Source organism: Mesocricetus auratus, unplaced genomic scaffold (assembly GCF_017639785.1).
Source record: "Mesocricetus auratus isolate SY011 unplaced genomic scaffold, BCM_Maur_2.0 Super-Scaffold_100021, whole genome shotgun sequence".
In the NCBI taxonomy this organism is placed as follows: Eukaryota; Metazoa; Chordata; class Mammalia; order Rodentia; family Cricetidae; genus Mesocricetus; species Mesocricetus auratus.
In genome coordinates this window covers 1,339,984-1,363,683 of record NW_024429202.1, presented here as the reverse complement: position 1 = coordinate 1,363,683, position 23,700 = coordinate 1,339,984, and the positions used below count along the sequence as shown (strand labels likewise).

At 42.8% G+C, this 23,700-nt stretch overlaps 1 protein-coding gene across 1 annotated transcript in view; it reads left to right on the top strand.

The window, feature by feature from the left end:
- Nucleotides 1–23,700, top strand: part of Kcnh8 (potassium voltage-gated channel subfamily H member 8) — a 375,994-nt gene that overhangs the window by 124,244 nt on the left and 228,050 nt on the right. The window contains exon 2 of the mRNA XM_040729522.1: nucleotides 3,942–4,175. Coding sequence (XP_040585456.1) covers nucleotides 3,942–4,175 — 234 coding nt within the window. The remainder of the gene's footprint in view (nucleotides 1–3,941; nucleotides 4,176–23,700) is intronic.

Below are 23,700 nucleotides of genomic sequence, written 5' to 3'. Positions count from 1 at the left end.
TCAGCATCTAGTGAAATGATAATATGACTTTTGTTTCTCAGTTTGTTGATATCTTGACCCAGGAGTGGTACAGTTGTGTATTATTCAAATCCATGAGTTTGCAGGGTTCCTGCGATTTGTGTTATTGTTGAATTCTAACTTTAAGGCATGGTAGTCTGATAAGATACATGGAGTTATTCCAATTTTTTGTACCTGTTGAGGTTTGCTATGTTACCAAGTGATTTTTGAGAAGGTTCCTTGTGGAGCTGAGAAGAAGGTATATTCTTTTGTGTGTGGATGGAGTGTTCTATAGATGCCTGTTAAACCCAATTGGTTCACAACTTCTATTAGATCCTTCGTATCCTTGTTAAGTTTCTGTTTCATGGTCCTGACTAATGGTTAAGAGTGGGGTGTTGAAGTCTCCCACTACAAGTGTGTGAGGTTTTATATGTGCTTTGAGTTTTAGTAATGTTTCTTTTACAAACATGGTTGGCTTTGTATTTGGGGCATAGATGTTCAAAATTGAGACTTCATCTTGTTTGATTTCTCCTGTGATGAGTATGAAGTAACCTCCTTCATCTCTTTTGATTGATTTTAGTTTAAAGTCTAATTTGTTAGATATTAGGATTGCTATCCCTGCTTGTTGCTTGGGTCCATTTGATTGGAAAATCTTTTCCTAACCCTTAATTCTGAAACAACATCTGTCTTTGAAGCTGAGGTGTGTTTCTTGTATGCAGGAGAAGGATGGATTCTGTCTTCGAATCCATTCTGTTAACCTGTGTCTTTTTATGTGCGAGTTAATACCATTAATATTGAGGGAAATTAATGACCATTGACATCTCATTCTTGGTTTTTTGGAATGGTTGTTGTTTTTGGAATTGTATGTGGATTTCCACCACTTTTTCTTTTTCTTGTTGGTAAAGTGGGATTATCTATTACCTATGTTTTGCTTTTCTGGTTGTAGCTATCCTCCTGTGGTTGGAGTTTTCCTTCCAGAATTTTCTGTAGGGCTGGGTTAGTGGATATGTACTGTCTAAATCTGGTTTTATCATGAAATATCTTGTTTTCTCCATCTATATTGATTGAAAACTTTGCTGGGAATAGCAGTCTTGGCTGGCATCCATGGTCTCTTAATGTTGGTAGAATATCTATCCAGGACTTTCTGGCTTTCATAGTTTCCATGGAGAAGTCAAGTGTAATTCTGATAGGTTTGCCTTTATGTTACTTGGTCTCTTTCCCTAGCTGCTCTTAATAGTCTTTCTTTATTCTGTATGTTTGTGGTCTTGATTATTATGTGTTAAGGGGACTTTTTCTTTTTGGGTCCACTCTATTTGGTGTTCTTTAAGCTTCTTGTACCTTCATTGCCATGTCTTTTTTTAGGCTGTTAAAGTTTTCTTCTATTATTTTGTTGAATATGTTTTCTGGCTCTTTGAGGTGGATTTCTTCACCCTCTTGTATACCTATTATTCTTGAATTTGGTCTTTTCACAGTGTCCCTTATTTCCTGGATATTTTGTGTTAGGGATTTGTTGGACTTAAAGTTTTCTTTGGTCAATGTATCTAAATCTCCTAGTGTTTCTTCAACACCTGAGATTCTCTCTTCCATCTCTTGTATTCTGTTGGTTATGCTTGTGTCTGTAGTATCTGACTGTCTGCCCAGCTTTTCTATTTCCAGCATTCCTTCAAACTGTGTTTTCTATTGTTTCTATTTCAGATTTAAGCCCTTGCACTGTTTGAATTGTTTCTTGCAATTTTTGCTTTGTCTTTTGCTCCATTTCTTGCATTTTTTTGTTTTTTTTTTCTTCCATCTCTTTAAGGGATTTTCTCATATCCTCTTTGAGGGCCTCTATCATTTTCATGAAGTTGTTTTTAATGTCATTCTCTTCTAGTTCATTTGTGTTGGGGTGTTCCAGTCTTGTTGGTGTAGGGTCTCTTTATTCTGGTGGTGTCATATTGGTTTTCCTATTGCTCCTTGTGTTTTTATATTGTCTTTCCCATCAGTTCTTGCAGTGGGTTCCAGAAGGTGCCTCTTCCTCTCCTGGTTGGTGTGGGACCATGGGTCCCTTCTGGTGGGTGTAGGCAAGTCCAATGTTCTGGTAGCTTTCCCCTTCCCAGTCTTGTGGGTGGAGAAATGGACTAGGATGCTGGGATGGATGGAGGCCCCAGTGGTATACCCCAGGTACAGGAGTGTGGCCTGGAGACAGGCCCTGATAGTCTTAGTCATGTGGGTGGAGCAGGAGACTAGGATGCTGGGGTGCGTTGTCTCCTGCCTCTGGGATGGAAGCTGCAGTGGCAGAGCCCAGGCACAGGCAGCATATTATTATTCTGATTCACACATTTCCCCATGCTGTCCTTCACTCTGGAACTTACTGAAGGGTGGAACTGTATCTTCTGGCATTGCCTTCAGAAAGCCAGTGAATATGTACCAGTGTTCTATTGAAAAAAAACTTCTAAAGTGACATAAAATGACATTCAAAGCTCCTTCAGGATGTTTGACAACTATATAAAGCTCTGCTTTTATGTTTTCTAAGCAACTGCTTAATCAAATTTTACAATGGGGTAGGGGACATACTAAAGTTAGAGAGTGAAGTGAAGTCTTGGCGATTCTGTGAGTTCCCTCCTCTAAACTGAGCTAGGAATTTCACACAGCCAGAAACATGCTACCCCAAGGACAGGGTCACATTCAATTTATTCATTTACATCTTGGATCATATTCACCATTTCATAGTCAATAAATGATATGGTGAAATGTGAGAGAATTCTCAGTCTGGAATAATCTAATTCACTCCTGTGGCTTCCAAAAAGCATGTGATTCAAAGTTGTTGTTATTCAGTTGTGACTCTAACAGAAGAGACTGATGGGTAATGGACGAAGCAAGGACATCAAGGCCAGATAGAAATACTGTCACTTAGACCAGGACTGCTTGAAGCAAAGCTGAGAGTGGAGAGTTTGGGTAATAAACTACAGATGCTTAGGAGGAGCTGGGGACATAATGGACTGGATATTCTAAGTTTATCCCACTGGCCATTGAGAAGTTGCCTGCTGTAAACCTCTTTGAAACATGGTGTTTCAAAGTAGACAGTGTACATAAAAATTGTATGAATCCAATGGGTGTACAGTAGAGTTATATGGTAAAATCCATGTACATCCCTCTATGCCCAAAGCTACTCTCTAGAGACAATCACAGATTCTAGATGCTTTATTAATATGTATGACTGGGTGTATATTTATGTAGGTGCATATATACGTATATGTACATAAATATAAACATTTCATATTTGGCATATGTTTGTATGTTTATATAGTTGTATTTGAGACAGTAGTTCCATGTAATACTATATTATAATGAATCTTTTTCATTTAGCCTCTTCTCCATAATTCTTTTTAGTTTCAATTTTATTATGTTTACGCCTCCACTTCAGATACTATTGGTCAGTATGCGAAATTTGTTTCTTGTGTGAATGAATGGATGCTTTTAAAATTGTTACACTTCACCCTAAATCCTAGTAATTAATTGACAAGAATTAGAGATGCCTTGTCTCACAGCCAAGCTCTAGCATGTATTACTTTTTTCTATAAATATGTTGTCCATCCTTCAAAGTTAATCTCTAGAAGTTCCTCCCACCACAATCTGGAGTCACGCCCCCCAGACATGACTCACACTTAAATTTATGCCTTTTGAGATCCTGCAATCCAACAAAAAGGGTTCACAGGTCAACTTGCCCAGGCACCTCATGACAGGATCCACCTTCAGAGGTGAGTGGCTTGGGATGGGCTGGTGGCCACATGAGCCAAGTCACAGCCTAGCCAGCACTGGTCCCACCGCCCATCCAAGTCTGGGGCTGTCTTTCAAGGCAAGGCAGGAGAGTGCAATCTTCAGCACCAGGAACTGAGCAGGTGCCTGAAACTGTGGCTTAAAGAAGAATTTTAAGTGACTGAATGTCTTCTCTTTGTTTTCTCCAGATAGCAACTTCATCCTGGCTAATGCCCAGGTGGCAAAGGGGTTCCCCATAGTCTACTGTTCCGATGGCTTCTGTGAGCTGTCTGGGTTTGCACGAACTGAAGTCATGCAGAAGAGCTGCAGTTGCAAGTTTTTGTTTGGTGTGGAGACCAACGAGCAGCTGATGCTTCAGATAGAAAAGTCCCTGGAGGAAAAGATAGAATTCAAAGGAGAAATTATGTTCTACAAGAAGAACGGTGAGTTGCCTTGCTTTGGCACCTACTGGAGAGGGTGACTAGTCATCATGTTTCAGTTCATTAGTGGCTCTATGTGCCTTCTGGCTGAACAGTAATGCAGTGTTTGGGGGAAGCTTCACAGATGACATGGGTGATGGCGCTGTTTTTATCATTTACAGCATAAATCAAATGTAACCTTATATTAAAAGTAAAATTACTATTTCAGTATATGAGCATATACTGCTTACCATTAACATGCTAAATCAACATGTTAAAACACACTCCACTACCGTTTTATAGTCATTTAAAAAGTGTACACATGCATAACAGTCACTTAGAAATAGTTTTTATCCGGCGATGGTCTTCCAAACTTCATACTGAAAGAATTACATGTCAATCTTAGTCAACTGAAGCAAAATTCTCAGGGTTTCCTGTCAGAAAAGGAAGTTAATTTAAGGGACATCAGGATGTGTGTTCCTTTAATCCTGCTCTCTCCACTTAGGGCCTTTCTTGATACTGTCTGAAATTGTAAAAACAAAATGAGACAGAGTGGAGTCAGTTTGCTGGGGTTCAGAAGGCAAGTGTTTTCTTCTGGTGCAGTGCTGTGAGGCTCTTCTCCGGGAAAGAGGACCTAGAGCTGGGCAAGGCATCTGTGGTGCTGTATCCCATGTGAGAGCACATGCTGCTGCCTGTGGGCCCTGCGAGGACTCTGGAAGGTTACACATGGGAAGAATGCTAAGAAGAGGCCATCTTTTCATCTTACTGACAGACGCCCATTAGCTTCAGCTGAGTGTGTAGACATCAAGTCAGAGAGTATATTTCTAGCCTTCTTTGTAATCAGATAGACACACAATTGTGATTTGGGACAGGGACACATGAAAAGGACTGACTTACAGAATTTCTAGGAAAAAGTCCTGTAAGATGAAATTATCTTCCCTTTAGCTCCCCTTTTCACTTCGCCCTGGTACGCTGGGCAGAATTGTCCTGACAAGAAATCATGTAGTGAAACCATAACCCCTAAGGGGATTGTGTTTTAAGGCATTAAAGAGGTGATTAAGTTTTAATGAGGCAATAAAGTGAGGCCCTAATCTAATATGACTCCTCTTCCTATAAGCAGCGCATGAGGCTGCAGGGATGTGTGCTCAGTGGGGATGACTGTGTGACGACACGCTTGTCCCTGTCGACATCTGTCCGTAGGTCTTTCTTCTGGGAGGCTGTGCATGCACTGTGGAACATCAGCAGCCCTGTGGCCCCGGTCCTCACTATCTGAGAGTACTGAAGCCAATGTCAGGGAAAAAAGAAAGCAGAAAATTCACCCCCCTTTAGAAGACACTTGGAGGTCATTCCCTGATCATGTGGCTTTAGGACACACAGTCATCATGACCTTTTGGAGAGCACCCCTCTAGAACAAGATGCCCTGGTTCTTTGGCACTAGAACCATAGTTCAGACCATTGTGTTGTTTTTTCAGTGACAATAGAGAATACCTAAATAGCAAATATGATTAAATGAAAGGATTCTAGCTCTATGTAATTATACCACAGCGAATGCAAAGAAGCCTGAGATAAAAGAACATGGGTAAGTCACTGGGGCTTTGGACTGGCAGAGGACTGATAAAGCTGGCATCCTGTGGAACAAGGGGGTAAAGATGCCCTTTGTGCAGAAACCCCACTGACTACAGACTCATCCTTCCTCAGGATGATGCCTTGTGTAGGTCACTCCAAATCCATTTAGAGTCTTTCTTTCAATGCCTTTTCAAAATTTTCAGTGTGTGTCTACTGAGAGAGACTTGGGCCAAGGAGCATAACCTAAGAGAAGAGAGGGTGGAGGCTTTGGAGGTAGTTAGCTCTAAAGTGAGAAACACATTGTAGGGGCACTATCTAAAACATCTAGAACAATGTCCTGAACCTATATTCTTAAGTGTGGCTATAGCCTCAGACTCATGTGAGTGGAAATCATTCATGGCGCCAGTTCTCTCTAAGCAGTCACCCCAGGGGATTGTCGGACATTCCAAGCAGCTAATTGATCCAGCTACAAGTAATTTGGGATTGCCATCTACACTGTGCTGCACCAGAGGCCTTTATATGAACATCTGTCTCTGCATGCTGCTGGGATCCTGAAAGTATGCTCACTAGTGACTGTCCCATCCCCAGAGCTCAGAGCCTGCACCTTGAGGAACATTTGTCAGCTGGTAGTTCCTTAATGAATGCCCTTGGAAAGAAAAGAAAATTGATTATTAGGGAGATTATGGATACATGAAGATACGTCTGCAGTTCAGATTTTAAAAACATGCTCCTGACATGAAGGGTCTTCCTTCTCTCCCTCCAGGAGCATATTCGCCTTAGTAAGCACTGGAAAAGCCTCATTCCCCGCAGCTGTTGGCCCGTTGGCTCATGACCATTCAGATGCCCCACTGGGCATTTGTACCTGAGTTTTGTGACTGGTGCTACTCCCCAAATGACCTCACTGCCCTCTGTCTTCTGTTCAGGAGTCCTGGTCAAAGCAGTTAGGGTTTATTCTCTACCACCTTCTGCCCTCCCAGAGGTAAAATAACTGAGTTATATACCCATCCCTCACTCAAAAGTAATGAAGACTTTGAATAAAGAAACTTGTTCGTTCCTTCATGCTATCACAGTTTGGAAAAACAAAATAGAGTGTGTCCTCTATCTTGCTGCAAGGTCAACCTGGAAAATAGTTACAGTCCAGTTCCACTGAGACAAGGAGAAAGACTGCTTCAGTCTTCAGTCTTTCCAAGAAGCCGTCCAACCAGTTTAGTATATAATAGGTGAGACCAAACTCCTCAATCCAAGGACAACAAGCTGAGGCAGGTGCCGCCTTAGATATTTTCCCCTGATTCTAGGTACTTTGCTGTACTTTAAAGAAAGTGTTTTCTATATATTACAGAAGGCTATTCTGATTGAAACTGCCAATGCCAGCCTCCGTATGTTCATCAAAATGTATCTTTTCCCTGAAAATTCTGCCTTCCATAGATCCAATAACACCACTTGCCTTTCCTTCGGAAAAGAAAAGCATGGTAGTAAGAAATAGAAAGGGTATCTTAGTACAAAGATTTAAGAAAGAAATTAAAATTGTGTATTGTAACTTTATCAAAATCTAATATTCTAACTTTTTAAATCTAACTTTCTAAGTACATCAGTCTGTTCTAGGTTCTATCCCACTAACTGCTGAAAATTAAGGAGGACAAGTTCATTACTTCATAGTTCATGAACTTGCAAGTTCAAGAACCACTTGTCTAAAGGTTTGGGTCTTTCTGAAGACTACAAGAAAGTGTCCATTCTTCACGTCTACCTGTTTTTGTGGAGATACATTATTTATGTTTTAATAAAGATTTCCAAAAGTATCAGAAAGCAAAGCCAGCCAGACTAGTTAAATGCAGAAACTAGGCAGTGGTAGCACACACCTTTAATTCCGGAACTCAGGAGGATGTGAGTAACAGAGCTCACCCCTTTGATCCAGCACTTGGGATCACACACCCTTAATCCCAGCATTAGGGAGGTAGAGACAGGAGGATGTGGCTGGGTAGAGAGAGGAATACAAGGAGGAGGAGACAGAGTCTTTTGCCTCTGAGGATTCAGGAGACAGGATTGCAATTTCAGCTGGGTAGAAGTAAGACCTATTGGCTTGGCTGCTTTGCTTATCTGACCCTCAGCTTGTACCCCAATATCTGTCTGTGGGACTTCTTATTTTTCGTATTACCTGCTTTGGTGGTTCCGTGGCCATCTTTAGCATTGGTTGACTTGGGAAAGTGCCACCTTATGTCTACCCTTACATCCTTGCACGGGGCTTACTCAGTATGAGTTCCTATATCCCAACCCCCCTTTAAATTTGTTACTATATTAGTTAAGCTTATGTGTTTGCTCGTCTGTTTATCTTATTATGTCCATGAGTCATGGTGCACATGTGTAAGTCCCAGACAACTCGATGCAGTTGTTCTGTCCGTCCACCACGTGGGCCTACGTATCCAGCTCTGGTTGAAAGGTTGAGCCATGTCACTGCCCAAGGCTTGCCTTTTCATTGGGATCCTAACCATCTTGCTTTATGTCCTGTCTTTAACTCTTCCTTTAATTTGATTATCTTTCCAAATACCCTATCTCCAAATATGGCTATCTAATAGATACTGGGAAATGAACTTCAATACATATTTTTTGGAGGGAGGATATTAACCTAAAGTAACAAATTAAATTCACATTAGATTAGGAGTTCAGTCATACACTCAAGATAATAAAGTGGTAAATAACAAAACCATTACACAGAAGCACTCTTACTCACTCCAGAGTTCTTCCCTGTAAACCCCAGTGTTCTGTGCTAAATTGGAGATGATGCCTCTTTCCAGGGTGCTTAGCAAATTTCTGATGAATTTTCACTGTGTTGATGATATTTAACGAGCTTCTTATACCTTCTGGGCAGTAAGATGCTGGTTTCCAGAAACCTGGATGCACAAAGTGGTTTTTCTCACTGAATTTCCAAGTAAGAGAATTATTCTGCAAGAGACAAGATTGAACTTCATTGTGTTCAGACCGTCATAAGTTTACTATATCCACTGGTGCAGCGTGCCCACCTGGGTGGAGCATCCACTGACTCCCACACATGCCCCTGGTGCAGCGTGCCCACCTGGGTGGAGCATCCACTGACTCCCACACCTGCCCCTGGTGCAGCGTGCCCACCTGGGTGGCTGCTGCATGGGGAGGTGGTGCCTGCACAGTTTCCCACTGTTGGCTCAGTTATCCTTCTGCTCAGCACATCTGCTATAGGAGGTCAGACCTCGGTATTTATTGTTACTATGCATGAAACAAATCGTTTGCTGTGATGTTGTTCATAAAACACAGATGTATATTCTAAAACTAACATGGGTAGGTAGGCAAGCTTTATTGTTAGGATAATTTTCTTACTCTTCCTTCTCTTCCTCCTCCTTCCCCCTCCTCCTCCTTTCCTTACTTCTGTTTGTTTCCTCCTCTTCTCCCTCCCCTCTTTCTTCTTTCCCTCTCCATCCACACAGTTTGCTTCCTATCCTGGCTCTGTATTTTGTCCCAATCCACTTCATGTCTCTTTTCATGGCAGCACCATATTGCTTTGCATGCTATAGTTTTTCAATATAGCACTAAACTCAGTGGAGTGGTACCTGCAGCATTACAACATTATTGGACATTTGTTCTCCATAATTACCTTAACATTTTTAGCACTTTCATGTTTCCATCTAATTTTTAGGATTGGCTTTCCTCTCTTTGAAGAATGTCATTGGGATGTCTATAGTGATTGTATCAGATCTACATTATTGCATTTCAAAAATGGACACTTACCAATGTGGTTCTCCAGAGTTATGTACATGGGATGTGCTTTCATCGATTTGTGTCTTCTTCAAGCCCTTTTATCAATGCATTCAAGTTTTCAGTGTCTCTTTATTTCATTACTTTCCTTCCTTCTGACACTAAGTTTATGCATAAAACTGTCTGGGTGAGTTTTTACGCTCAGTTATGCAATATGATGCTGTGGCAGATTTCTGGAATAATTTGTTAGACCCTGTAGGTATTTTAGACTTGCAGTACAATAGAAAAGTAGAAAAAATGAGGTTTCAGTTAGTCAAATTATTCCCAAAATTAAAAATTTAAATGTGCAGTATGTACAGCTTCCCCAGTTTGATTACTGAGAGATGGGTTTATAGCTAGTGCTATAACAACTCAAAGTTCAGAGCAAAGGCTACTCTGTTCATCTGTGCATTATATGAACCACAAGAATGCATTTTTATTGGAAAACATAGCTTCTAAAGTATACCTGTTGTGGTTGTGAGGAATCCCAACACAGACATAATTAGTAGCTATGTTAGAATACCACATTTATAGAGACCAGTAAGGCAAGCCATCCAGAGAGCTACTTCAACAAGAGATTGAGGAGCCAGTCTTGATGACAGAAAACAAAGGATACTGTATTCTCAGAATGAGCACCCTTGAGAGGACAGAAGGGTTCTTCTTAGCAAGACAAGGCGGTTTGCCCACCAGAAACTGGACACAGAAGAAGGCGTGTAATTGTGATGATTACCAGAACAGGGCCACTTGCCTAGATGGAATTGTGGCATCACCAACAACCAAGGGCATCCAGGGCAACCTTCAGGTTAGTGGGATTAAATTTGTACATGTCTAGATCCATGAGGACTAGATTGTGGAACAACTTCTGTTGAAAATAGGAAGTGTTTGTGATGGTCTCCAAGGAGTTTCATTGTCCCAAAAACATGATGAAAATGAGACTTTGGAAGTTATTTTCTGTGAGATGGTTACAGCTCACAGACAGACTACGACAAATGGTGGAGTCTATGCCCTGCCCCAGACACACAGTGGTGCCATTTTACAGCTTGGTTGCTTAAAACATTTATATCTTGCAGTTTTATGAGTCGGGACTTTGGGTTGGCTTGGGCAGTTGCCTTTTCTATGTGTAATTAGTAGAAGTTTCTACTTGTTGAGGTTTGTTATCTCTGCCAGTTATAGAAGTAAAAGGTGGAAAAATATTGAGCACAAGTATGAGCAGGGAGACTCTCAGACAGGGCAGACAGAGTGAGCCAGTGAGGAAAGGCCGTCATTAGGAGTATGGAAACACACAGAAAACTCATCTGTGCTGCAGAGGCGGGTAATTGTGAGCCTCAGATGCACTCTTTCCTTAAATGGTTTGGATTTCTAGGGTTGTTATCCTCCAATTTAGTGTTGCCAGTTTGAATGACAACAGGTAATCATAATAGGCCTACACCTCAGGGATAAGCATATCCCAATCAGGCCTTCACCTTGTTGGGCAGGTCCTTGTGCAGGGACAGAGAGACTCTACATTTTCAAGAAAATTCCTGCCAGCCTTTAGGCTGTAGTTTCCAGTGAGGAGTGTAAGGATAAAGGTTTGAGTTTTCCATCTTTTTTTGTTTTTTGTTTTTTTTTTTGAGACAGGGTTTTTCTGTATTGTTTTAGAGTCTGTCCTGGAACTCACTCTGTAGACCAGGCCTCTGCCTTCTGAGTGCTGGGATTAAAGGCGTGCACCACCAATGCCCAGCTTGATTTTGCCATCTTTATTGTGCATTTGTGGCTCCTCCCTGTTACTCTGTCTACCAGGAATCCATCTGTCTGACTCCTGGCCTTTCAGACATCAGCTATGAGAAATGCTTTGGATGATACTGTTCTGGACCTTACAAACAAGTGCCCTTATAAGGGTCCAAGAAACACTGAAGACGACCCCAGACTCAGATAGTATCCATAAACAAAGAGTGTTGATTTGGCAGGAACAACCAGCGTGCGGGGTCAACCAGTTGTAAAAAATGGCATCTGTGAGAGGAATGCCCAGGCTCCTTTCAAGCTAGGGGAATTACAGGAACAGTTAGGTCATCTCAAACCCAATTGGTTAAGCCAGCAGCAGTTATATTAGTACATTTTTGATAGGCTGAGGTTCTAGTTTTTAGTCTTTGGGCATACATGGCTAAGTCCTGGCATGCAGGGGGATTAAAGGAACTGTCCTATTTTGAGATACTATGGGGGCTGGCCCAGGCCTCATATGAGCTCTCTTGCTGCCCCTGCTGTCAGGGGCATTGTTGATTAGTGGCCCTTTGCTAGAAAAAAAAAAGCATCCTGTTTATTCTTAAAAAGCTGAAACCTAGATCTGGTTGTAATGTGAGGGAAGTTTAGATCTCTCACCCTCAAGTGCAAACACGTTGCTCTTTAAGTTTTGGTTCAAGATTCTTACCTTGTAGGCTTTTGTTTTTGTGTTTGTTTGGCACTGTTCAGTTTCCAACCCCACAGCTTCTAACCTATTTCAGCCTCCTGAGCATTGGGATTATGAGAATATAACACCATACCTGAATGGCTCAGGAATTTTTTTAATGATTTCTCAGTGTCTCTTCCCAGTTTTGATAGAGGATCATGTTTTTCTATTCTCTCCTGTGTCTTTTGCATACCAGAGGTAAATTTCAGAAATGCAAATCTGAGTAAACCTCAAAGTATTTTTAGCAGGATGGAAAAGAGTTCAGAGGACACACATACATGAGGGCACATGTATCTGTAGGTTCATGTATGTGGGCCTTGTTTTAAGGTAAAATGCCTGAGTTTAGTTCTGGGCTTGGAAATACTACCATTCCTTGAGCTCAAAATCACACCAACCTGAGAGCTTGGCCCACCAATCCCTAACCTGGAAAACTCCACCCCCCAGGAAATCCTGTATAAAGCCTGTGTCCCACTCAGTTCTCTGCTGCTTCTCTCTCAAGAGGAGGCAGTTACCTCCCTGTGTTTTCCCCAGTAAATTGCTTGTGTGAGGTTTGCTGTGGAGAATGACTGTAGTATTCCTTGGATCTCAACTGCCAGGGCACTTTCCCCTTCCGAGCTGTGACACTGGTTCAGTCACTCGAATAGGCTCTCCTGGTGTCTGCACTCCTCCTCGGGTTCTAAGCCTCACTAGGACCCTGTCCCTCACCTCCTGTGCCCCTGATGCAGACTCCACTGATGCAGACTCACCTTCTGCTCACCATTGCTCGGCACTCTACCCACCAGCAGGGATTTGGTAAAGTGCCCCTTCAGGCAGCCATACCCCCCAGACGTGGCTATGATTGACCCTCTTCCCCTGACCCTGTTCCAGCCCCTGCTGGGCCCCTCGGAGCTGCAACCCTGCAGGTTCCTTAGGCCCAGCCCACTACTGTGCACCTCGCTTACCCTCTCCTCCTGGAGCTGTCTGTATTCTGCCTTGCCTTCTGGTCTCCATGAATGCCACAGTTCTTCTTGGCCGTCCTGATCCTGTGACCCTGTCCCTGATCCTCCCCTCTCCCATGGCTCCCTTCTCATCCTTACCTCCTGGGCTCCGTGGTACCAGGCACTGACTCAGTCTTCCCTTGGGCTTAGCTGGGCTAAGCCCCTGACCCCCTTTGACTACCATGATCACTCACCGAATGGCCGTGTCCTCCTTCAGTCCTTTCTGTGTCCTGGGGAACCCCTTGTCTACAGGTTGCAGTATCATTTTCCTTTTCTCTCATCTGTGGGAACAGTGTCTTCCATACCCTCTCATTTCCTCTTGGGGTGCCTCTTAGAAAACCTCCAGTCTGTCATCTGACACAGGTCTTGCAGGGCCCTAAACTTTTTCATTTTTGCCATCAAATGTGGTTTCAACACTCCTTTGATAATCAATCCAAATGACACCCTAGATCCCAATATTATTCAGGACCTTTACAAATACTTAAGCATTCTGGGAAACAGAGATTTCCCACTTCCTACATTTAAGCTTTCTCTTTTCTTCTCTCCAAACCCCACCTGGCTTTTTCTGATCTCCTCTGCACGTTGTAAATGTCCTGTCTTTTAAGATATGGTTGATGGATCTGTAAGTTTGTTGCAAAGAGGGAGCCAGGACCAGGGCCTAAAAGAAGGGGAGAACACAAAGGACTAGGCCAGCTGCAGCCTGCACACAGTCTGCGCGCGCGTGCGTGCACACACACACACACACACACACACATACACACACACGCCTCCACTCCTTGCTTGCACACAGTCTGCACACACACACACACACACACACACACACACACTCCACACTTCACAGGCTGGTACTCCTCTTAGCTCAATCCTGTAGTATACTACATCCAGGACTCAAACACTTCCTACCTCTAAGCCTTCTTTGCTCTCAGCTCACTGGTGTCTTTTGGGTATGAATGGCATTAGACTGTTGGTTTATGCTGTCTCACTTCAACTAAAAGCTGGCTCTGGAGTTCAGGTATTGCTCCCCTTCCTCTAAACCCAAGCATGCTTGGTTAAAGGTTTGTGAACACACATCTTGATTCACAGAAAGGCTAAATAATAGTGTAACAAATCGTGAGATGAGATTCATACCTTAGCAAACATTTTAAAGAGTTAAACCAAACCAAAAAAGAGTAAGGACTGGGTAGCAATAATCCCCACAGGAAAAGTCTATTCTTTAGTACAGTTTTGCTCCCCTTTCTCTGCCACATAGTCAGGTGACTTGCCTAATACAGGACAGAGATGTGTGTGTATATTGGGTGTGGCTAAAATCTGTAATAAGAGGGTTAGCTTAAAAGTCCCCACATAGAGGTTGATAGTTACAATCAATCCAAAGTCAGTCTTAAAGATGTGATCTTAAAGATGCAATTCACCACTGTCTTAGCTGCTGTCCTCCCTCTGCTCCTCCCACTCATCAGGATGGAAGCAGCCTCATGACTGGCTTCCATCTTTGTTACGTTAGAAAGGATGGATTTTGCTATCTGATTTCACTCTCATCTTGATTAAAAGTAGCCAACCAAGGAAAAAAACATCTCTTCCTAGCTATGAAACCCAAACCAGATCATCCCTCCACTATAATAATATTAAATTCTCCACTATGTTAAATATTCCTAACAAGCCTCCCTGCTATCAACCTCAACCCACAGCCCTTTCTCTCCCTCTCTGGCCTAGTCAGTCTCTCTTTTTCCCTCCTCAGCAATAGGCTGCTCAGGCCAGTCCTCTCAGGTGTCCCCGCCTCAGGCCACTGGCAGTTCTTAGTCTTCCCACTGCTTGCTCCTGCTCTCCCATTGGACCCCTTGACCTCTCCCTACCTAAAACTGGCCTAACCTGGCCAGTTTTGCCTTTATAGGAGGTTGCCTGGGTTCGTGGTTTGGTGATAGTACACATCCCCTACTCATTAAGTAAACACTCTTGAATAGTAAAGGATTGAAGTCCTATACCAATAACCCTTCCACTTTTGTTAAAGAATTTTAATAGATCACCCAGTTTTACAACTTCACTTTCTATGACATGACATTTCTACGATTCTCACCAGCAACCTGCTCCCCGAGGAGTGCAGGCAAACTGGACCCGGCTAGAGCACACGCAGACGAATTCCAGACAACTTGGCCCAGGCCTGTCTCTGTAAGCCTGCCCTAAAGCGCTACCTCTCCTCCCAGAGTTTCCCTGACATTAGGACCAAACTTAAATGTCTACAGAGGGAGTCCCTAAGTCCACAGCCAGAAGTCCTAGCAATTGCCTTCAAGGCATACCATGGGAAAGATGAAAAAAAGGACCAAAACTAAGCAGCCTGCCAGGTACTATCCATGATTTGCCAACATATGATATAGAACCTACAGACTGAGTTTGGCATAGGATGAGTTATTAATAAGCTTGGCAGAGTATTAGTGGGAGCCTCTATTTCCTTCTCTTCCCCAATCCACTTGGCTCCAGGCTCACTGGCCATTCCCATCCACCTTCTCCTCCAAACCACACAATCTGACTCATGTTTTCCCTTATCAGCTTCTTAAGTGGATCCCTGGGTATGGGACACCCAAAACCCCTCTGTAGCCAAACATCATTCCTCTTTTGTCATTCCATTATAAAGCCCTACCAGTTACACTGCAACTGCCCCGGCTCCCTGGCCTTCCAAAGTCCAAAGACTGATATCCCCACTGTCACCAGAGTCTGAGACTTAGTCCTGCATCACCTAAAGCACTCTCCAGATTCCCTCCTTAAATCTCTTCCTTGTTGCCTTATGGCCATCTTCCTACACAGCAAATGCAGTGTACCCCTCCTCCCTCGTGGATAAACACAAACTATTCAAGCTTGTCTAAAGCCACCCCAGGAGCTTGCTCAGTCTCAGTCTTCAACTTTATTAATCCATCCTCTTTCCTCCATCCTCCATTCCTCATGGTAGCCTTCCAATAGGGAAATCATATCATCCATAGGTTCATGAGTTTGGTCTCCAGCTGGGGTTGTTCTTTTGGCAGACTTAGCAAGCCCTAGTAAGTCGACTCTTCCTGAAGGAAGTGGTCACTGAGTGTGAGTCTCTAGGATTTTGTGAATGAGTATTTATTATAAAACAACCGTGCTCCCAGGTCCCTGTTGTCTGTGGTTATTTGAGTAGCTGACTGAGAATCCAGGTGAACTGCATGAATGAATTTTTGACTGTCACACTATAGAATACATTGACTGACCTCCACAATTGAATAACCCCATCTCAAAGCTAAACATCACAATGGAGCCCTCTCTACTTTGTACAATTCTTTACTTTCGTTTGCTGGTTATATATTGGATTGCTTTTCCTATGGGAGGAAATTTTGGAATCAGTAAGAAGATATTATGCATAGATTTATTTCTTACAAAACTGTCCAGATGATTCTGGAATCAAGGTCATCACAGGGCTGTGGGCAGAACCAAGCTTTCCTAGACACTGGGCTTGGCCTCCAGGTCTGGGGAAGCGTGTGCTGCACTTCAGAAGGGACTGGAAGTTGTGGGAGACTCCCGACTGTTCCGCCTTAGTTGCATGCCAAGTTGTGACTCAGGGCAATCTGGCGAAGCATTCACTAGTCTTCGCCAGGAACTGAGTTTATACAATGGAGCAAATGTTTAGTATGCTTGTTGTCAGTGTTTTCTTGGAAAGTGCTAAATGCCACCTAAAACAGAACTCATATATTTAAACAGTAGAGACTCATCATGTGATTCTAAGCCACTCCATTGCAACGATTGCTTCTTCATTTCCAGCTGTCATCAGACGTCTCTGCTTCTTACACAGTGCTTGTTTTCTCTCTCCCCTACACTGCACTGTCCAAGCTTTAAAGCACAGATTCTGACTAAATGCTAGGTTTTTTATGCCTTAGCTTAATCAATATATCAATAACAAATTTAATTATAATTTTCCTTTTAAGGTATTAGACGTAGATTGTTCATCTTGTTGCTACTTATTCCTTTTGTAGCATATCGAGAAACTCAACTCACTACGTGTTGATAAAGTATCCATAATGTTGTAGGTCATGGTTGCAGGGCTGGTCTCAGCCTTTAAAGCAACTAACATTTTGACCATGGTCAACTTACTGCACCATTCTGAGTCCCATTTCTTTATCTCTGGGCTCTCTTCTAACTCTAACAAGCTGAGACAAGTCTTCATCTTCCACCACAGATTAAGTATCACTAAGTTTGATGTTCTCTAGGGTGTTTGTCTGGATTATGTTTCCTCCACTAAGAAGAAGAAAACACAATCACAAAATATTTAACATGTGAGAACAGCTAGTATCTAGCCTACACTACCAATCGGGTTTTGTTGCTGTTGTTTTACCTGTCCTGCTTGGTTCTATCCTAAACTATCCAGCCCCTTGTTCCTGGCCCTCCAGGCAGTGGTCGGCATGGACTCCCTGTTGTGACATGGGTCATGAGCTGCACCAGTCACTGGTTGGCCGCTCCTACAGGCTCTGCACCACCTTTACTCCAGGACATCTTGCAGGCAGGACGAACTGTAGGTCAAAAATTTTGTGGCGGGGTTTGTATCCCAGTCCCTGGGATACCAAGCATTGTCTGGTTACAGGATATGATTAGTTCAGGCTCTAGATCCCCCATTACTAGGTGTCACTGGGGTCACTCTTTCAAAGTCCTGGAAGTTTCCATTGCACGAGGTTTCTACCTCACCCCCAAGATGCCCACCCCCAATTCCAGTTGCCTTACCCAGTACCCTGTCTCTGCATCCTCTCACCTGATCCCTCCTGTTCCCATCGCCGCCTGCCCCCCGTCTACCCTTGAAATCTATTTCCTCTTCCCAGGGAGACTCATGTGTACCCCTTTGAGTCTCTTTGTTACTTAGCCTCTCTGCGTCTGTAGACTGTAGTATTACCATCCTTTAATTTACTGCTAATATCCAGTTATAAGTGAGTATAAGCCATGTTTGTCTTTCTGAGTTTCGGTTACCTCACTTAGGGTGATTTTTTCTAATTCCATCAATTTGCCTGGAAATTTCATGAGTTTTTAAACAGCAGAGTAGTACTCAATTCTGTAAATGTACCTCATTTTCTTTAACCGTTCTTTCATTGAGGGACATCTCAGTTGTTTCCGCGTTCAGGCTATTATAAATAAATCTGCTATGAACACAGTGAAAAAGTTGTCCCCATGAATGGTAGCTATGTCTTGAGGTAGACTGAGTCCCAGTTTTCTAAGAAACCACCTTATTTATTTCCAAAGTGGCTGTGCAAGTTAGCACTCCCACCAGCAGTGGAGGAGTGTTCCCTTGCTCCACATCCCCTCCAGAGTCAACTTTCACTTGTGTTTTTGATCTTAAACATTCTTACAGGTATAAAATGGAATCTCAGAGTTGTTTTGATTTGTATTCCTCAGACGGCTAAGTATGTTGAATACTTTTTAAGTGTTTCTCAGCCATTTGAGGGTTCTCTGTTTAGATGTGTCTCCCCTTTTTTGGTTATTTGGTTTGTTTGTGTCCAGTTTCTTGAGTTCGCTATATAATTTGGATATTAGCCCACTGTCAGATTTGGAGTTAGTGTAAGTCTTTTCTCATTCTTTCAAAGTCCTCCACATGAGCAAAGAAGAGATGCCCTTACCCCTCACACCCACACACACATCAACCCCTGAGGCAGGTGGGAGATAAGAGTGGGAAAGGCAGTTCTGTCACACATCAGCTACAACATTCAGAAGAGTGTCCCCTGTACCATGCTGGAAGGTGTAGGTGTGAGGGATCTGTCCCTAAAACATGAAAGCAGGAGAATTGGACCCCCTTAATCACCCCAGAGATGGGTGAACTCCACGGGACAATGCAGGAGAGCTCATCCTGGTGGTGAGGACAAGGGAGACCTGGTGGGCTGACCAACCCTTGAGCTACCCAGGCACAGAACCAGGGCTATGAGTTGGCCGACCCTGTCTGTGATCTGATAGAACACATGAAGGGACCAGTCCTGCAGATCCATAGCTGCAGGCTCTCCACAACACAAGGCAACAGCAGAATAACCAAGATGAGTCCCAGTAAGGGTTCAGCATCCACAGTGTAACAGAAACCAGAAGCCTCAAACCAACCAATGACTCTCTGCAATGAACATTTGCAAGTAAAGACGCATGGGTAAATCAGTTTACTCACGGTGTCACAATACAGCTTCCATGGTGAAACTGATTTTTTTTCCTTCTCTCCCCCCATTTTCTCTTCAATTTTATTTTATTTTATTTTGTGCAAGGGTGGGAGGTTGCAGGGACAGAGGGAATATACAAAGTGACAAGGAAATGAATAGGATGGAAATGCATGATGTGAAAAACACAAATAACAAATGAAAAGGAGGAAAAATGAGAGAAAGTAGGAAATAGCCTTGAAAACTTTGGCACAGGAGACATCTTCCTGAACAGAACACCAGTAGCACAGACACGAAGATCAACAATTCATAAATGGGACCCCACAAAACTGAAAAGCTTATGTAAGGCAAAGGACACCCACCATCAATAAGACAAAACAGACAAGATCGGGCGTGTCCAGGGTGGTAAATGGGGGAGCAGGAAGTTTGAGTCAGGAGAAGAGTAGAGGAGAGCAGGATGAGAGATACCATAATTGAGGGAACCATTGTAGCTCTGAGGAGAGATCTGGCACAAGTGAGATTTCCAGAAATCTACAAGGATGACATCAACTGGCAATCTAACCAATAGAAAAGAGGCTTCCTTAAATGCCCCTCCCTGATAATGAGTTTGACTACTTCCTTATATGCCATCCCAGAACCTTCATCCAGCGGCTGATGGAAGCAGAGGCAAACACCCACAGCTAAAAACTGAACTCAATTCCTGGAACCCAGTTGCAGAGAGGGAGGAGTGATGGGCAAGGGGGTCAAGACTGGACTGGCGAAGCCCACAGAAACAGCTGTCCTGAACAAGGGGGAGCTCATGGAACCCAAACTGATGACTGAGAGGCCAACATGGAACTGATCCAGACCCCTGGAATGTAGATGTCAGTGAGGAGACCTTGGCAATTTATGGGGCCTCTGGTAGTGGATCACTATTTATCCCTGGCATACGAATGGATTTTGGGAGCCCATTCTACATGGAGGGATGTGTTCTCGGCATGGACAAATGGGGGAGGGCTTGGGCCCTGCCCTGAATGATATGACAGACTCTGGGGATCCCCGAAGATTGCCTCACCCTCCCTGGGAATGGGGGACTGGTAGGCAGATGAGGAGGGGAGGGAGAGAGAGCTGGGATTGACATATGAAGCAGGCTTGTTTCTAATTTGAATTTAAAAATATATAAAGGGTCAAAAAAACAATAAGACAAAACAGGAGCTTACTACTGACTTTCAAAAATACTAATACTCAGCCAGAATTGTGCTCAGTGGATGCTTTTTAGTGGTTCAAAAACTCAGCTTACTTCCTTTAACTGTTTGACACTTGAAGGCACACACTTAACCATGAGAAGTAGCATTATACTCAGTATGTGTTGTGGACAGTTGTAAAAATTACACCTGAGACTACTTGGCAAGTAAGTATAGACCTCAGGGCATGGATACATGCAGTGCATCTTCATCTGGCTCCCCTTTTCTAAACATACTGCCTCTGAGTAGAGGCCTTTGCAAGGATATAAACTGCTCCTGATTATTGCACACAGAACACTGATGTGCTGAAAGCATGTGTCACAGCCTGTAGAGATATACAATGTAATGGAGAGTGATAAAGAAGCCAGGTGCTGTGAGGAATAGGCAACAGGGATAGCACAAAGTGTCTTGTAGCCTCTATTGCTGAATGAACCTAAAATCTCGACTGCTGGTCTTTGGGGTGTGGGCGGGGGAGACTGACCGGTCCAGCCTAGGTGCTTTGCACACACCTCCAGGTTTTCTCAGATTGGTTGGATGCTTATGTAAAGGTTGCGCAACTGGGGGAAGTTGATTCCTGATGACATTTAGAGGCACCATAGAGGAAGGCGGGACATGGTGATATCATGAGAAAAATTTGAGATGTTGACTGTACTAACTGGCAGCCATGAGACCATAACTTTCCATTGCTGACTGTAGGACAGTAGTTCTCATGATGGGTCTGCACATTTTAGAACTGCATTTTCACCAAATACACTTTTACCCAGTTTTTCTTCCTTCCTTCTTTCTTACTTAACTTCAAAACTACACGTCTTCACATGGCTTGCTTCTGAGAGGACCTGGAATAATACACCAGTGGTTTATATGCGAAAACAACATTAGGCAGCACATTTGTGAATACTTCTGTAAGAACTATTATACTGGGGCTGGTGCAATATTTTCATGGCTATGGGAGTTTGCTCTGCATGTATGAGGACCTAAGGTTGAATCTCCAACCCCTCCACCTGACAAAAATTGGACATAAATGAACATTCTTGTATGTCAGTGTTTATGACTGGAGATGGGTGGATGCTGAGAACTTGCTGGCCAGCCTACCTAGTTAAAAATCATTGTCTTTCAAAGCAATAAGTCATAGTGATATAGAAGGACATCTGATGTTCTACTTTGGTTTTTGCAACTAAGCACTCATGTGTATACACCACACACATACAAACACCACACATAGCTTGCACACACATAGCATACATATGTACAGAGAAAAAGAATTACTACACACTCCTCCCCAAATCACACATCTCCCCTTGCCATATTCTTTCTGTTGTAGCATTTAGGACCTTCTAACAAACCATATAATTTGCTTATATATTACATCAATAATTTCTTGTTTTTCTCTCCAAAGTAGAATGTCAGTTCTTTCAGAGCTTGCAGAAAGGATCTATTCTCTTCTCCTAATTGGTGTAGCCAAAGACTGAGGGTACCTGCCATGGGAGAGAGTCAATAAATATCAGAAGAATAAATGAAGAGCTTTATGTTCAACTGCTCTCACTGTAATCTCCAAATATTTGGGGAGTCCTGAAGGATCACAGCCTGTGTTTCTTATGCTGCATTTGTACAGGCATTACGTGTGTTTATTGATACCAGCTGTGCTTAGTGTTGTTCTGATAAGACCACAGATTCTTTCAACCAGAGCCATGTGCAGTTGAGAGTCTTAACTTAATCCTCAAATTCTTATTTAAGTTGAATTCACTCTCAGTGGAACTTCAAGTTTGATGAAATCTTAAATTGTTTCCTTAAAGTCAAGTATCACGGGAACGAGTTCATTTCAGTGACTTATTCTCAGTGATGAAACCCAACCTGGAAAGCATTTTCTGTTCACTAATGGCTACCAGGCATATCTGAGCATTTCTCCAGATCATCACTGAGGAGACAGACCCTTTGTCTCTCCTGTCTCAGGGGCAGGGGTTCAGTGGGTACTGCTCCATGTCCTATGGACAGCAGCAAGGGTCAGCACGGCAACATTTCTGAGGCTTCCCCAAAGTGGAAGAAATAAAAGCTCAGTGGGAGGCGGGGTTTGGCTAAGGCTTTGTGGTGACAGATATTCAGCTCTGAGTTGTATGCCTCTTCTGGATAGGTAGTTACACCCTGAAACTGCAAGCATGCTACCTGACTCATAGCTCTGTGCCCTGGCTTGAAGTGTGCCAGCACTGGAATTTTTTTTATCCAATACACACATTCGAAGTTTAAAACTGTGTATACCTTAACGGAAGATGGATCATAACTCAAAACTAAAACAGCAGGAATTTTGCACAAAGAGGCCCTACTCTTCTTTTGAGGTTGAAAGTGGAATTGTTGATAGTATAGAGTCTTTCCTTATCTTAAAATGCGGTATTTTTTTTACAGTGTATGGTTTTTTTTGCAAAGAAAGAAGATGGAAATGAAAATTTGTTACTTAAAGTGTTATAGTCATCAGAAAGCATAATGAAGTAAACTTGGGAGGGTCTTGTGTGCAAATTCGCACCTTTGGTACTTATTGGCTCCACGACTTCAAGGCCTAGCCTACCACAACCTTCACACTGTAGAATATGGTAAGATTTGCACAGACTGACCCGTGAGAAGTGTAGACAGGATTTGTGTTATGCTTGTGGTGTAGCATCCAAAACACAGTATAAGCTTAGTAAGTGACAGTTACTGCTGTGTCCTCCCATGTGTGATATTCTCAAGACACTTGGATGTATGGTAAATTCAAGTTTCCTTGTGATTCATGCTCAATGCATGTTTAACTGTCCATGGAAAATACTGAATTATCTGCATTCATCTTGGTTTTAAGCAATTGTAGGTCTGCTGATCTACAATGTGGAGAATGTTCTCTTGAATGAGGATGCTGGAATTCTTGACTGAAGAAGCATGTCTTGGGGATTTGTTTTTAATCTCAAGTTCCCCAACTCCTTTTATTACTAATCCTTAGAATTGCTAAGAGATGGTTATACATCCTCCTTGAAGATTGCTATTGTTTCTTTCCTAAGGACAAAGGAAACTTGGAGTAAAACCCAAACAAACCAAAACCCAAACAAAATAAACTCTTAGCACTTTCAAATCAGCTCAACATCACTACGCCTTCCTCTCTCCCTCCTTCCCTCCCTGCCTTCCTTCCTTCCTTTTTTCCTTCCTTCATTCCATCCTTCCTTCCTCTCCTCTTCCCAAGTATCCTGAATAAAAGTAGAACTTTTTTCAAAGTTTGACAAGGAATATATGTGTGAACTTGTGACACTTCAAGGAACACGTTAGACATGGCCCCACATAGACAAGGCCCAATTGTCTTGGTGATCCAGTCCTGAACTTCTTTTATCTCTTGCCATAACCAATAGAGCAGTCAGTATTTCTCTATACACTCCTTTATTCTTATTCTAGAAAATCCCTAAACAAATCTCCTGAAAGGATAAACTAAACTCCACAGTCTACCACTATTAATGTTTGATGTGTGTGTTCTGC